The sequence below is a fragment of the Cebus imitator genome, unplaced genomic scaffold (assembly GCF_001604975.1).
Source record: "Cebus imitator isolate Cc_AM_T3 unplaced genomic scaffold, Cebus_imitator-1.0 Scaffold120, whole genome shotgun sequence".
NCBI lineage: Eukaryota > Metazoa > Chordata > Mammalia > Primates > Cebidae > Cebus > Cebus imitator.
The window spans coordinates 1,093,792-1,109,141 of record NW_016107435.1 but is presented as its reverse complement, the minus strand read 5'-3'; the positions used below and the strand labels follow the sequence as shown (position 1 = coordinate 1,109,141).

At 37.7% G+C, this 15,350-nt stretch overlaps 1 protein-coding gene across 2 annotated transcripts in view; it reads left to right on the top strand.

Annotated features, from left to right (window-relative positions):
- Positions 1 to 15,350, top strand: part of MTMR7 (myotubularin related protein 7) — a 118,850-nt gene that overhangs the window by 51,486 nt on the left and 52,014 nt on the right. For both annotated transcript variants that reach the window (XM_037742403.1, XM_017539627.2), the window contains one exon: positions 1,452 to 1,609. In XM_037742403.1, the coding sequence (XP_037598331.1) occupies positions 1,490 to 1,609 (120 nt within the window). In that variant the 5' untranslated portion in view covers positions 1,452 to 1,489. The remainder of the gene's footprint in view (positions 1 to 1,451; positions 1,610 to 15,350) is intronic.

The window sequence follows — 15,350 nt, the reverse complement described above, 5'->3', positions numbered from 1 at the left end:
TCAGTATGCTAAGGACATAGGAGGACCTAGGGAAGCTATGAGAAGGGAATGTATTGGAGAGAAACAGGAAGATTAGGGGACTGGAACAAGGAAGGAAGAAGAGAGAAGGATCTGCCTTTGGGGAGTGGTATGTTATGATTAGGAGCAGACCTTCTGCAGCCAGGTGTCTCATTTCAACCTGGAATCCCCAGTGACTAGCCATGTGACTTTGAGTGAGGGAATGTGCCTCAGACTCCCTTTGCCTCAGATTTCTCATCAGTAGAGTGAGGACCATCAGTGTTGCCTACTAACCGGATTAATGCACTTAATTGCAACAGAATCTGGAACAAAACAAGGTTTGAGTATCAGCTATCCTTTGTTATCATCAGAAATGCTTAGATCTGCACTGTCCAAAATGGTAGCCACTGGCCACAGATAGCTGTTCAGTGTCACTCCGAACTGAGATGTGCCATTTAGTGAAAAACACGTGAAATTTTAAAGACAGTACAAAATGAGGTGTATCAAATATTAGTACATTTTATATCACACACACGTTGAAATCATGATTTTGTGTATAATGGGTTAAATAAAATAGATTATTAAATTAACTCTTTTGAAATGTGGCTACAAGGACATTTAAAATGACCTACATAGGTCACATTATATTTCTGTTGGATAGCGCTGGTCTCTACACTTCCCCTTAAATGGCAAGACCAGAGCAAGAAAATAAAATCCTAGCTTTTACTGGAGAGAGGGAAACAGTGGGGCTTTTGGGCTTCACAAGCATCAGAGATAACACGACAGGATTGAAAGAAGCCACATCATGATGCAGCCTTCACCAGTTCTCATCCCATGAGCACAGCGCTGTGCACTATGAATTGATTTTTTTTAATGAATCCTATGCAAATGGACAGCGGAATTATGACATTTATGTAGTTGTTTAAAGTTCAGATGTTCCCAGTGCAAACGTGTAATCCACAGTTTTTTCAGTTTTCTTATTTCTTCTTTTTTAATACTGTGAGCATCAAAATATGCATTTGGCCTGGGCCTGTGTCTGCCTCTGAGAGGCCATTCCAAATCCAAGCTTCATGTGCATTAAAAAAATGGAATCCTGATGCCTAATGAATGCATATGTTCTTAATTTTTATGTTCCATATTTTATATGGTCTGGAAAATGTATTTGCTTTTAAAGCAACCAAAAAAAAAAAAAGCACCAAATGGAGACGTCCCTGTGTTCTAAAAGGAAAGAAGGTACTGCAGAGTTGAGTTTTGATACCCCAAGGTGTTCTTGTCATTGCTGGGAGGAGGTGGGGGACCCTATCCACTGCACACAGGTTGCTCCCAGGAGCGTGCTAGGGGTGGGGATTGTGATAGCCTCTTAGGATACTCCAGCTGGGACAGAATGTTTTGGGGGAGATTTGGCTCTGGTTTTGACTAAGCTTGATTTAACTTTATCCTCCCTTTTCTTGCAGTGAAATACGAGGAGTTATACTGCTTTTCATTTAACCCGATGCTGGATAAAGAAGAAAGAGAGCAAGGCTGGGTGCTGATCAATCTCAGTGAAGAATACAAGCGGATGGGCCTCCCTAATAATTACTGGCAGCTCAGTGATGTGAATAGAGAGTACAGAGTGAGTGAAAGCATTGTGTAAAACCCAGGCACTGAAGCCACATGAAACTATGATTTCAGCTAGCTTTGCATACCTTTAGTTTTATCTCCTTTAGGTTTTATGGCTCTTTGTAGATATCCATGTGTGGATTTCCAGGTCTCTCTTGGTTATTGTCAGCTGTATTTCCAACTTGCACCTAGAATCAAAGTATTCGAACCAGGGAAACATAGAGATCACCCCTTCTACGCCCTTCCAAATCCTTCCTCTCATGGTTGAAGAACTTAAAACCCAGAGAGGTCGGGTGGCAGGCCTCATGGATAGGCAGTTGGTGGGAGAGCTGGCCAGGATCTCATTCTCCCATCAGGTCTTTTTATAGTGTAGTGAGTGATTAGTGGGTAAGTCATGGAGACTCTGATGGCAGTTTGGCACCAGCTCCTCTGTGTGCTCACTGAACTCTTGTTTGGTACACAAGGTCACCAAGAGGCTTCCCTAGAGAAATATGTCTATACTCACAAGAAGGAATACAGAGAGGCAGGGAAGCTAGAGTGGCAGAATTAATCTCGTTTTCTCCTTAATGATCATGGGTGGTTTCACTATTAATTTTTTAAATATTAAGTAACAAGCATAATGTGAGACCATCCTAGAGAGATTGCAAAAAGAAAAAAAAAATTCCCACCATCCCATATTTAAATCATTCTTAGGTTTTAAAATTTTCCTTCAGTCGTTTTCTCATTTGTGTAGTTTGATAACATTTTTCTTATGTAAGTAATGCATATTCCTTATTGAAAATTAGAAAATTTAGAGCAAAAGGATATTAAATCACCTAAAAGTGCCATCATTCAGAGATGGCCACTGTTATTATATCTGGCCAATTGTCTTCTGGGATTTTAATGTATATGTTAATTTTTTTACGTGTGCACACACAATCATAGTCAAATATATGTAACAAAAATGGAATCGTTACATGTGCCTTATGCTTTGCTTTTCTTCACATACATATTGAGACATTGTCAATAATTATGTTTTATAATATAATTTAAACACTGCATAGTATTACATAAGCATGGCTATATCAAGTAATATCTACCTGTTCTCTAATTTTTAGACATTTAGATTGTCATTGTTTTTCACTATTTTAAATAATGGAGAGCATCTTGGTAACTACCTTTGCCCATATTTTAATTTTTTTTTAAATTATACTTTAGGTTCTGGGATACATGTACAGAACATGCAGGTTCGTTACATAGGTATACACGTGCCATGGTGGTTTGCTGCATCCATACCCCCATCATCTACAATAGGTATTTCTCCTAATGTTAGCCCTCCCCAATCCCCCCCTACTATCCCTCCCCTAGCTCCCGCCCACATCACAACAGGCCCCCATGTGTGATGTTCCCTTCCCTGTGTCCATGTGTTCTCATTGTTCAACACCTACTTATAAGTGAGAACATGGCACTGTTTGGTTTTCTGTTCTTGTGTCAGTTTGCTAAGAATGATGGTTTCTAGCTTCATCTGTGTCCCTGCAAAGGACATGAACTTTTTTATGGCTGCATAGTATTCCATGGTGTATATGTGCTACATTTTCTTTATCCAGTCTGTCTTTGTTGGGCATTTGGGTTGGTTCCAAGTCTTTGCTATTGTAAACAGTGCTTCAGTAAACATACATGTGCATGTGTCTTTATAATTGAATCTTTTATAATCCTTTGAGTATATACCCCGTAATGGGATTGCTGGGTCAAATAGTATTTCTATTTCTAGATCCTTGAGGAAGTGCCACACTGTGTTCCACAATGGTTGAACTAATTTACACTCCCACCAACAGTGTAAAATGTTCCTATTTCTCCACATCCTCTCCAGCATCTCTTGTCTCCTGATTTTTTAATGATCGCCATTCTAACTGGCATGAGATGGTATCTCAGTGTTTTGATTCGCGTTTCTCTAATGACCAGTGATGATGAGCTTTTTTCATGTTTGTTGGCTGCATAAATGTCTTCTTTGAGAATTGTCTGTTCATATCCTTCACCCATTTTTTGATGGGGTTGTTTTTTTCTTGTAAATTTGTTTAGGTTCTTTGTAGATTCTGGTTATTAGCCCTTTGTCAGATGGGTAGACTGCACAAATTTTTTTCTCATTCTCTTGGTTGCCAGTTCACTCTAATGATAGTTTCTTTTGCTGTACAGAAACTCTTAAGTTTAATTAGATCCCAGTTGTCTATTTTGGCATTTGTTGCCATTGCTTTTGGTATTTTAGTCATGAGGTTCTTGCCTATGCCTATGTCCTGAATGGTGCTGTCTATGTTTTCTTCTAGGGTTTATATGGTGTTAGGCCTCATGTTTAAATCTTTAATCCATCTGGAGTTAATTTTTTATAAGGTGTAAGGAAAGGATCCACTTTCAGCTTTCTGCATATGGCTAGCCAATTTTCCCAACACCATTTATTAAATAGGAAATCCTTTTCTCATTGCTTGTTTTTGTTGGGTTTGTCAAAGAATAGGTGGTTGTAGATGTGTGGCATTACTTCTGAGGCCTCTGTTCCATTGGTCAGTATCTCTGTTTTGGTACCAGTATCATGCTGTTTTTATTACTGTAGCTTTGTAGTATAGTTTGATGTCAGGTAGCATGATGCCTCCAGCTTTGGCTTTTTTTTTTTTTTTTTTTTTTTTTTTTTTTTTTTTTTTTTTTTTTTTTTTTTTTTTTTTTTTGCTTAGGATTGTCTTGGCCATGCAGGCTCTCTTTTGGTTCCATATGAAGTTTAAGGTGGTTTTTTCCAATTTTGTGAAGAAATCAATGGTGGCTGGATGGGGATAGTATTGAATTTATAAATTACTTTGGGCAGTATGGGCATTTTCATGATATTGAAAGATAGAATTTTAAAGATAGAATATCTTAAAATTATTTTGTACATGTTGTCAAAAATAATTGTGGAAAGGTTGTACCAATTTCTATAAATTCTCAGCAGTTGTGAATGCTTGGTTCCTTATACCCTCATCAGTAAACCATTAAAGTTTTTAAAAACAGTTGGACACCTTGATGGTGGGATGAGTGAGTTCTTATTTTCATTAATCATCATATGTTGATTTCTTGAGTGATAGCTTTTTATATATTCATTGACCATTTATATCTTATCTCCTGATAAATGACCATTTATCAGGAGATAAGATAAATTTACCTTTTTGTATATTTATTTATCATTTTGTGTATTCATTGACCATTTATATCTCATCTCCTGATAAATGACCATTTCCAGTTACATATTTTCAATTCTGATTATTTTCTTGATCTTGTCACAAGGATTTTCTTTCTTTTGGGTTTTTTTTTTGAAACAGAGTTTGACTCTGTTACCCAGGGTAGAGTATAGTACAGTACAGCTGACTCTAGTCTAAAACTCTGGAGCCCAAGCAATCTTCCTGAGTAGCTAAGACTACAGGCATATGCTACCATGACTGCTTAATTTTTCAATTTTTTTGTAGAAACAAGTTCTCCCTGTGTTGCCCAGGCTGGTCTCAAATTTTTGGGCTCAAGCAATCCTCCTGCCTTGGCCTCCCAAAGTGCTAGAATTACAAGTGTGAGTCATTATGCCCAGTCTCACAAGGATTTGCTACATTGCTATATGGTGCTTATATCAGTCAATGAGATGATTTTACAATAGTCCATCAAATGAATGTACTGTGAAGTACTAAGGTATTTCTTTATTAATACACATTTAGGCCAGACATGGTGGCTTATGCCTGTAATCCCAACAATTTGTGAAGCCAAGGCAAGAGGATTGCTTGAGTCCAGGAGCTTGAGACCAGCCTGGGCAACATAGGGAGACCTCATTTCTCCAAAAAAAAAATTTTTTTTTAATTAGCTGGGCATGGAGGTGTGCACCTGTAGTCCCAGCTACTCGTGAGGCCAAGGCCAGAGGATTGCTTGAGCCTCGGAAGTTGAGACAGCAGTGAGCTGTGACTGTGCCACTATACTCTGGGTTGTTGGGCAACAAAATGAGACCTTACCTCAAATTTTTAAAAAAGGGCATTTAGATTACTTAGACTTTTTTCTTGCCATATGAGTAATTCTTGGTGTAATAGCTTTGTGCATGTAATTTCCCCCAGTTTTAAGTTATTTTCAAAGAAAAATCCTTCCAGAATCTACAAAAGGCATAAAGGGCCTAAATTGTTTTTAAAATTTCAGTCAGGTGGGACATTGATGTTTTCGTTTTTGATCAGTATTTGTTAATTTCTAGTCCCTTATATTGTAATCAGTGCACATGGCCTATAGAATTCAAATTTGGGGAATTTTTTGAAGACTTAGATGTTCATAAAACACAATGTCTTATTTTTAATAAGTATTTTGAGTCTGGAGAAAATGTGTATTCTCTATTATTTAGATACAAAATTCCATGTTTATCTAAATTGAGTTGAGTTTCTTATTATTTTGGTCCTTTTGCTCAATTGATTTTTGACAGAGGTGTGTGAAAAATTTCCTGTTATGATTGTGGTTGGACATTTTCTCCTTGCAGTTCTAACGTGTTTGTGTTATATATTTAAAAGCTATGCTGCTTAGCACATAATGATTTAGGACATCTGCTTGGTGTGTTCTTTTTGTCGATTTCAAATATCCTCTTTTCCTATTATTTAAATTTTGAATTCTATTTCATATAATTATATTTCCACTGTTGCTTTTTCTCTTTGTCAGAATTGGCTTGGTGTAGCTCTTATTTTTAACCTTCCTATCTGATGTTTTGTCATTGTAAGCAGAGTATGGTTAGATTTTGTTTTTTACTGAATCTGAAAATTGTTTTGTGGTAAAATAATATCTGTGGTATTGTTTTAGATATCATGTATCGTGCGTTCTGTCAGTCATGCTTTTTCCTTTTTCATGTCTGTCACTGGATATTTTTTCACCGTATTTGCTTGTAATTATAAGTATTTACTCTGTTGCTTTTCCTCCACTGAATATCCTTCATTTAGAAAAAAAGTTACTTGAATAATCCCACAGAGTAGAGGAGGAAAAAAAGAAAAAAGCTATTTGTTTATTATGGGACACTTATGGCATACATAGAACTTCGAAGAATAACGGAATGAGCACCAGGTATAAGAATGAGCATTGCCAGTGCAAATTTCCCAGAATTCCTTCCAAATTGTCTCCTGCTCTGGCATCAGTGTCTACAATTTGGCATTGCCATTCCCTTGCCTTTATTATAGCATTTTTACATTTCTAAATACAGGAGGTCCTCACTTAACATCTGTAGGCTCTTGGAAACTGCGACTTCAGGTGAAATGGTGTACAGCAGATTCTCAACGTCATTTTGTTCGACATCATTTTGTGATAACTACGAGGGGAAAAAAAGGTGCCGTTATGTGTTCTTTTGCTTAAAAGTTGCTATTGCCAACAACCTGTGGGCATTGTTGAGCAAGCACTTACTGTAGTAGTATGTGGTATTGCTTCGTGTGTTTTTATACTGCCTGCACTTGGTCTCCATATGCTGTATATAGTTTTCTGAAACTTGACTTTTCATTCAACATGGTAACATTTGTATTTGTGATCCATTTCATTTAACAAACATGTATATAGTTACTACATGCCAGGTACTGTTCTAAAAACTTGATAAATATTAGCAAATATTAGTTCTGTGAATATTATTATTTCTACTTTATGAATGGAGAAACTATGACAGAGATTAATTGTCTAAGGCATAGAGAGACTAATAACTGTTGATACCTATAGCTCTAATTTCTTCATTCTTCACTACTGTGTAGTATTCCATTTCGCAAATATACCATAGTTTAAAAATTATTCATCCTTCCCTCTTTCTTTCTTCTTCTTCTTCTTCTTCTTCTTCTTTTTTTTTTTTTTTTTTTTTTTTTTTTTTTTTTGTCATGAGTAAAGCTGTTAAGTGGCTGTGTATGTCTTGTAGTATATTGTGTTTCTACTTATGAGTAGAGTTTAAGAGCTAGAGAATATATAGATCTGAGCTTTTCTAGATTCTGGAAAATTCTAAAGTGTTTGCATGGACATACTGACCTGCTTGCAGGATACGAGTTCTCATTACTCCACAGACTCCCCAAAAGTTGGTATTGATGTGATATTCGCTGGTGTCCTTATTTGTTGACTCCACAGTGTCACTTCTGAGAATTTTTTCTACGGATTTAATAGCATATGCACACACTGATACCCAAGGTTATTATTTTCTTTTATTTTTTTGAGGCAGGGCCTCACTGTGTTGTCCAAGCTGGAGTACAGTGGGACAGTCTTAGCTCTCTATAATTTCTGCTTCATGGGTTTAAGCAATTTTCCTGCCTCAGCCTCCCAAGTAGCTGGGATTACAGGCACCCACCACTGTGCCCAGTTAATTTTTGTATTATTGGCATTATTATTATTATTTTTTTTTTTTTGTAGAGATGGGGTTTCACCATGTTGGCCAGACTGGTCTTGAATTCCTGACCTCAAGTGATCTGCCTATCTCGGCCTCCCAAAATGCTGGGATTACAGGAGAGCCACCACGCCTCGCCCCAGGGTTATTTTTTGAATTATTGTTTGTAATAGCGGATATTAGAAGAAACCCAAATATCTTTAATGGGGCCAGCTAAATAATTTTTGCTCTATCCATGTGATTAACTTAGTGTATAACCATTAAAGGAAATATGGAAGATTCCTATGAACTGATGAAGATTGCTAAACTATATTGTTAGGTTTTAAAAAAGCAAGGCACAATATGGTGAATATAGTATGATACCTTTTGGCTTAACAAAGGAGGGAGAATAATAACATGTTTGTCCAAAAGTGATGACCTAGAGTGGTGTTGGTAATGGGATGGGTAGGACATAAGGATGAAAGTGGGATTTACTCTCCTGCTTCAGCGTCACTGGACGCAATTTAGCATTGTTGTTCCTTTGCTTTTATTTATAGCATTTTATGCACCTTTTGTATTGTTTGACTTATATAACCATGTGGATTTATTAACTAATCTTAACTTTGAGCCAAACTGATTTGTATGAATTGGATCTTAATTACAGGTGAGCCACCACTCCTGGCCCCTAAGGTTTTTGCATTTACCTAATCAACTAGTGAGGTTGAGCTTGTGTTTCTTGGCCATTCATGTCGACTCTTCTGTGAATTATCTACTCACGTTTTTGCTCTTTTCCCCGTAAGATTATTTGTCTTTTTCTTGTTGTAGTTCTTTATATAATGTAGCCAATAATCTGTTATAATTTATAGCTGATAAACTGTTGCAAGGGTCTTCAGAAGTTTTGAGTTGTCAATCTTTCTTACCATGTTTTGTCTTTTAGCATACTGTTTTTTTTAAATACTGATCTGTTTGCTAAACTGTGTCCCAATTTAACACTGTATAAATTGTACAATTACGTTTTTACCAATTATTATTAGCGCCTTATAATAAATCTTGATATCTTAAAAGTCAGGTTCTTTGACATAATTCCTCAGGATATCTTGAGTTTATAGATTATTTGGGCTAGAATGGACATTTCCATGATGCTGAATCTTCTTCATCATTATACTTAAATTTAACAACCATGGCTTTAATCATTACAAACTGTGGCTCATATAATCAGACTAGTTTGTTCTTATACTAAAACTCACCTTTGCAGTGAATTTTTAGTCTTGAAAGAAAGGAAAATCCAAGTTTAGTAAAGAAAATTGGATACCCTTTTTTAAAAAATATGACACATGCTTGGGCAAGGAAGAAAATGAGGCAATACCACATCTTGTGGAATAATGTCTCGTTGGAAATACAGGTTCTTCCTATTTTTGATGATATTTCCTTCTAGAATTAGTGTACAAACATGACTCATATTCAGTCACTGAAGTCCTACGTTGCACAGACTGCAAAACATGAGTTACTCAGTGTTTCTTTTCAGCAGCAACACGCAGCAAAACAAAATTAACAGCAAAACAAAACTAACAATGAGCAAACTGTTTTGAAACAGAAAAGGTAAAAACCTAGGGGATTTTCTGATTTTGCAAATATCACTGAAATGGGGGAAAGATGATGTACTCTGATTTATTGCTAACTTAGCCCTAAAATAAAAGTTGCCGTCCTTCAGAAAATTTTTGACTAGTAACGCATGGAGAGAGGGATATCCAAACCATTCCTTCTGCATTTGACCTCATGGTTGAGAAAATGTTTACTTTTTCCTTCCTTCTCTTACAAGTTATCTTATTTCTTCCGACAAATCCTTTAAGGTAGGTGGGTCAAGAAGTGTCATTTGATGGAAAAGAAACGATTTCCCAAGGTGGAAATAACAGCAGACATAGAATACAAAACTTAGATTCTAGAACCATTTCTGCTATATATTTTTTTAAGTGTGGCCTTGGAGAGGCTAACTCTTATTATCATCTGTATCATCTTACTATCATCACTATTTATAAGACACTTGCTTGTGGTGGTCTAAGTCTCTAAACTCAGATTTCTTTTTATACCTAACCCTTGAAATTGTCTTTATTTAAATAAATTAATTGGTATTCATTGCTAGGTTAAAGTTTTAATCTAACTCTCTTGGAATAAAATGTAAAATACAGTCCAAACCAGTGATTTTATTAATGCTCATTTATTTCAGTTCTCTACAGGTATATTTTATGTATCATGGATTATTTTGTTTTATTCACATATATGTCATTTTATGCTGTTCATAACCTCCTCCTTCTCCCTGTTCATCATAAATTCCTTAAAATAAATTTTAGCACTGAAATGTTTAAGAAGGTTGTCTATAATCTCTCAGTTTCTGACAACTCTTATCCCAAAGTGCTCAGCTGAATGATTGGTCCTCAGAGTCTGAGTGAAACTTTCGGATTGCATCTTAGATGGCTAGTGCCCTGAAATGATCAATATTTTTACTGGAAGATTCTAACCAGGTTAACAAAGATCAGCTGTCCTGGGTGAAATCTTCAAGGCCAAAAACTCTTATTCATTTCTGCCCTTGAGTAATGCCTGGCGTATATTAAGTACTCAGTAAAACCTTGTTGAATGAGTGAAAGAATTACCAAAAGATTCCTCTTGCCAGGACAGCACCAAGGCATGTGGGCACTCCAGGAAGGCCAGTTAATTTAGTGGAGAACAAACAAAATCAGTTTCCTTATTCATTAAAAAAAAGTGCTAAAATGATTAACTTACTAATCCACTTTCATTAACTAAAGCAGAATGCGTGTAAAGAAAATTCAGAAGAACATTTTCCATTCCTTTGAACTTCTTATATTCTCTCTGAATTTTGTCAGGTGGTTTTCCAGACCAGACAAAATCTTGAGTGACATACCGAGGTGTTTTAAAATTAGGGGCATACGTTGCATCATTGTGTGCATTATTTATTGTCAGAATTTTGACTACAGCTCTGTGAGTTTGTTGCAAAAATGACGGCCGACAATGCTAAGATTGTTTTTCCTTTTCTTTATTCATTGTGATTAAAAAGTGCATAACAAAATTTGCCATCTTAGTCATTTTTAAGGGTATAGTTTAGGAGTGTTAAGTATATTGACATTGTTGTACTCTAGATCTCTGGAACTCTTCATCTCTAGAACTGAAACTCTGTACCCATTAAAACACCTCTCCATTCCCACCTACCACAGCCCCTGGAAACCATCATTCTACTTCTTGTTTCTATGAATTTGACTACTTTAGCTACCTCATGTAAGTGGAATCATACAGCATTTTCTTTTTGTGACAGGCTTATATCACTTAATGTTCTCAAGGTTAATCTGTGATTATAGCATGTAACGGGATTTCCTTCCTATTTAGGACTGAGTACTATTTCATTGTATTGATATACCACATTTTGCTTATCCATTCATCACTTGATGGACATTTGGGTTGCTTCCACCTCTTGACTGTTGTGAATAATGCTCTGTGAACATGGCTGTGCAAATATCTCTTTGAGATTCTGCTTTCAAGTCTTTTGGGCATATATCCAGAAGTGGGATTGCTGGATTGTATAGGAATTCTATTTTTAAATTTCTGAGGAGGCTCCATGCTTTTTTCTATAGTGGTTGCATAAGTTTACATCCCTATTCACAGTGCACTAGGGTTTTATTTTCTCTGCATGCTCACCAATACTTGTTTTATTATGTTTTCTTTCTTTTATTTTCTAATAGTGGCCATCCTAACAATTGTGAAGCAGTATCTCATTGTGGTTTTGATTTTCATTTCCCTAAGATATGCAGTTTACTAATATATTGTTTCTCCCATTCTGTAGGTTGCTGTTTCACTCTTTTGATTGTGTCCTTTGATGCATAAAAGTTTTTAAGTTTGATATAGTTCCATTTGTCTAATACTTGCTTTTGTTACCTTTGCTTTTGCTGTCATGCATAAGAAGTCACTGCCAACTCCAACATCGTAAAGCTTGTCCCTTATGTTCTTTGCTAGGATTTTAATACTTTTGGGTCTTGCGTTTAGGTTTTAGTCCATTTTGAGTTATTTTTTCTATATAGTACAAGATAAGGGCCCGTCTTTATTTTATTTTTGCATATGGATATCCAGTTTTCCCAGTACCATTTGTTGAAGAGACATTGAGTGGTCTTGGCACCCATGTTGAGGATCATTTGACCACATACGTGAGGGTGTACTTCTGGGTTCTCTCTTTTTTTTTTTTTTTTTAAAGATGGGGTTTCACCATATTGGTCAGGCTGGTCTTGAACTCCCAACCTCAGGTGATCCACCCACCTTGGCCTCCAACTTCTGGGTTCTCTATTCCATTGGTCTATTTGTCTGTCTTTATTCCAGTACCACACTGTTTGATGGCTGTAAAATAGATATGGCTTTGTACTATATTTTGAAATTATGAAGTGAAAGTCCTCTAACTTTGTTCTTTTTCAAAGTTGTTTTTTGCTCTTTGGAGTCCCTGGAGAATCCATGTCAATTTTAGGATGAATTTTTCTACTTCTGCAAAAAAATCCCCTTGAGATTTTGATAGGGATTGCCTTGTTTCCATAGGTTGCTTTGGGTAGCATGGACATTTTCACAATATTAAGTCTTCCAATCCGTGAACACAGGATATCTTACCATTTATTTGTATCTTTAATTCCTTTCAGTGGTGCTTTATATTTTCAAGGTAGGATTGTTATTTTACTTTCCATTTGAGAGTGCTGTCTACTTTGATGAAAGCAGGACAAATATCTATGCTTCCAGCTTGGTAAGAGGTTGTATCTTCCCATGTTAACTGACACCCTGAATCTGATTTTCCCAAAGTCATTTTATCTTCTTAGAGTTCCTCAAGCAAATATGCATTAGAATGCTTTGTAACTTAAGCTCTGACCCATGGAACTTTTTCCCCTAGACCCAGGGCCCTGGAGAATGTAGAAATCCTCATACCTGGTATTGTGTTCCTAGAGGAGAGGCCTCCACATCTGATAAGCCTGGCCACTGGTGACTAGGCACAGGTTGTTGAGCTCTTGGTCCTGGCACATGCCAAGCCATGAAAGTCTACATGTCTCTATTTTGTAGAGTGAGAGCTCTGGTACTCTTAGAGGGCAGGAGGTAGTCTTCCTTTGCTTCCTGTGTGAATAAAGAGGGCCATGAGCTGGGGCCAAGGAGAGTGGGCTGTAGGTGTTGATTTTCTCTCTTTGGTCTCATTCCAGCTATGGTGCACACAGGGCCATGATGCTGGCAAATCTGGATGTTTATTTATTTATTTATTTATTTTGCCCTAGAAGATCATAAAAAGGCCTGGCAGGAGTTCCTAAGTTCACAGGTTACCTCCTGCTCTTCAGAGGGGCTGTGCAAAATAAGCATGTTGACAAATCTTGCATGTTACTTACTCTTATTTAATCATGAAACTTTGCAATTCCTTAGTGTTGTTACAAGGAGGAATGTAGGTAATTCCCAACTTACTGAAAATCTACTTATTTCCTTTTAAAAACTGTTATTTTAGGAAACTGTTGTTGGTCTGATGCAATGATTACATGTCTCTTGAACCTCAGACAAACAGGTGTGGTCCATGTTGTAGTATTCTAGCTGGCTGACTTCATGGAGGTTCAGACAGCAGATTGGCATGGGGAAGGGAGTGTAGTGGTTTATGGCAGTCCTCCCAGCTAAAGCTCTCTGAGTTCAAGTTAGTTGAGCCTTCTGTTCTTGGCAGATTTTCCTTCAGAGTGTCAGTGCCAGAGCTCATGTTAAACTCGTTGGTGGTGTTCACAGGCCCAAAGTGTAATTTGACCTAAAATGTCTGGCAGAATCCTGAAATTAGACTTTGGGCCTGTGAAAATCTCTTCCGTGGCCCTTTTATTCCCTGCTCTATGTTCCTGATTCTGGTAACAAAGACAATGTAGGCCAGCAAGGGAAGCATCATCACAGAATACTTTGTAAGAGGCTTAGACTTCAGTTGTGGGTTTTCAGTCCCTTCATCCCCATCTTCCAGAGTGATAAGGGTGGTTGGAGATGGACACAGGACCTGCACATAAAGTATTTCCCCTTGATATGGGTGGCTGTGTCCTCACCCAAATCTCATCTTGAATCATAGCTCCCATAATCCCCACATGTCATGGGAGGGACCCAGTGGGAGGTAATTGGATCATGGGGGTGGGATTTTCCTATGCTGTTCTTACAAAAGTGAATATGTCTTATGAGATATGATGGCTTTACAAAGGGCAGTTCCCCTGCACATGCTCTCTTGCCTGCTGCTGTGTAAGACGTGCCTCTGCTCCTCCTTTGCCTTCTGCCATGCTTGTGAGGCCTCCCAGCCATGTGGAACTGTGAGCCCATTCAACCTTTTTCTTTATGAATTACCCAGTCTCAGGTATTTCTTCATAACAATATGAAAATGGACTAATCCATTCCTATTGTTGCACCTACTTGAGGACTCCCTTGATATGCCTAGGAAGATGTTTGACATCCAGGAGGTAAACAGGTGCTTGACAAATCTCAGGAAACTGCCATGTGGGCGATCTTCACATTGCGAAAAGATTGATGGGCTGATGTGAAAGCAAAATGTGTTGAGCAACAGCAATCATCACTGTTGCTACCACTAACATTTGTTTTGGATTTAGTGGTTTATGCAGTGCTTTGCCGTGGCTGTTACCAGATTTGATCCATCTGTCAACCCCATGAGATATTGTTGCTGCAGTATCACTTCTAGAGATTAGCAAACCACTGTGCACAATGTAGTCTGGCTTCCCCAGGGTCATGAAGTTGCTCAGTTAGAGCCAGGTTCTAAACTGCTGATTTCTGTTTCTGAATTGCAAGATCCTTCCAAGGCACCTTTCCACTGTGGTAATCACTGTGAGGGATGCATATGAAGAGTACATAGATTCTTACCAGTTACAAAATCAACACATAAGAAACAAAAATCAAGCTGCTATATTGTGCGGTAACGTGTGGCACATTAGGAAATCAGATCTGGAAATATGCATGGGTTGGAAGGTCAAGGAAGAGGCTTACAGAAGGAGGTGGAACTTGGATTGGCCCTTGAAGAATAGATGGGATTTGGAAGGTGGAGGGCAGGAGTGTCTGGGGAGGCATCAGCTTGTGCAGTGGCTCGGGATAAGGAATGCACACAGGGCATGTCGGAGCCACAGAGGTAACCTGCTGGCTTAACCAGCCTGCATATGTTTTAGGAAAACTGTCTCTCAGGGTCATTCTGTCTTTCCACCAAACCCTGGCAGCTCAAGTTTTCTCAGCCAGGATGCAAAACTGCAGTGTGTCTCTGTTTGACGAAGGAAGGCTTCATTGTTACTGGCCTGGCACAAAGAGCCCTTGGAGAGAGGGGACAGTGCACAAGGACAGGACACTAAGGGTATCTTGTGTTCCTTCAGAATGATTACATAGAATCAGCGGCACT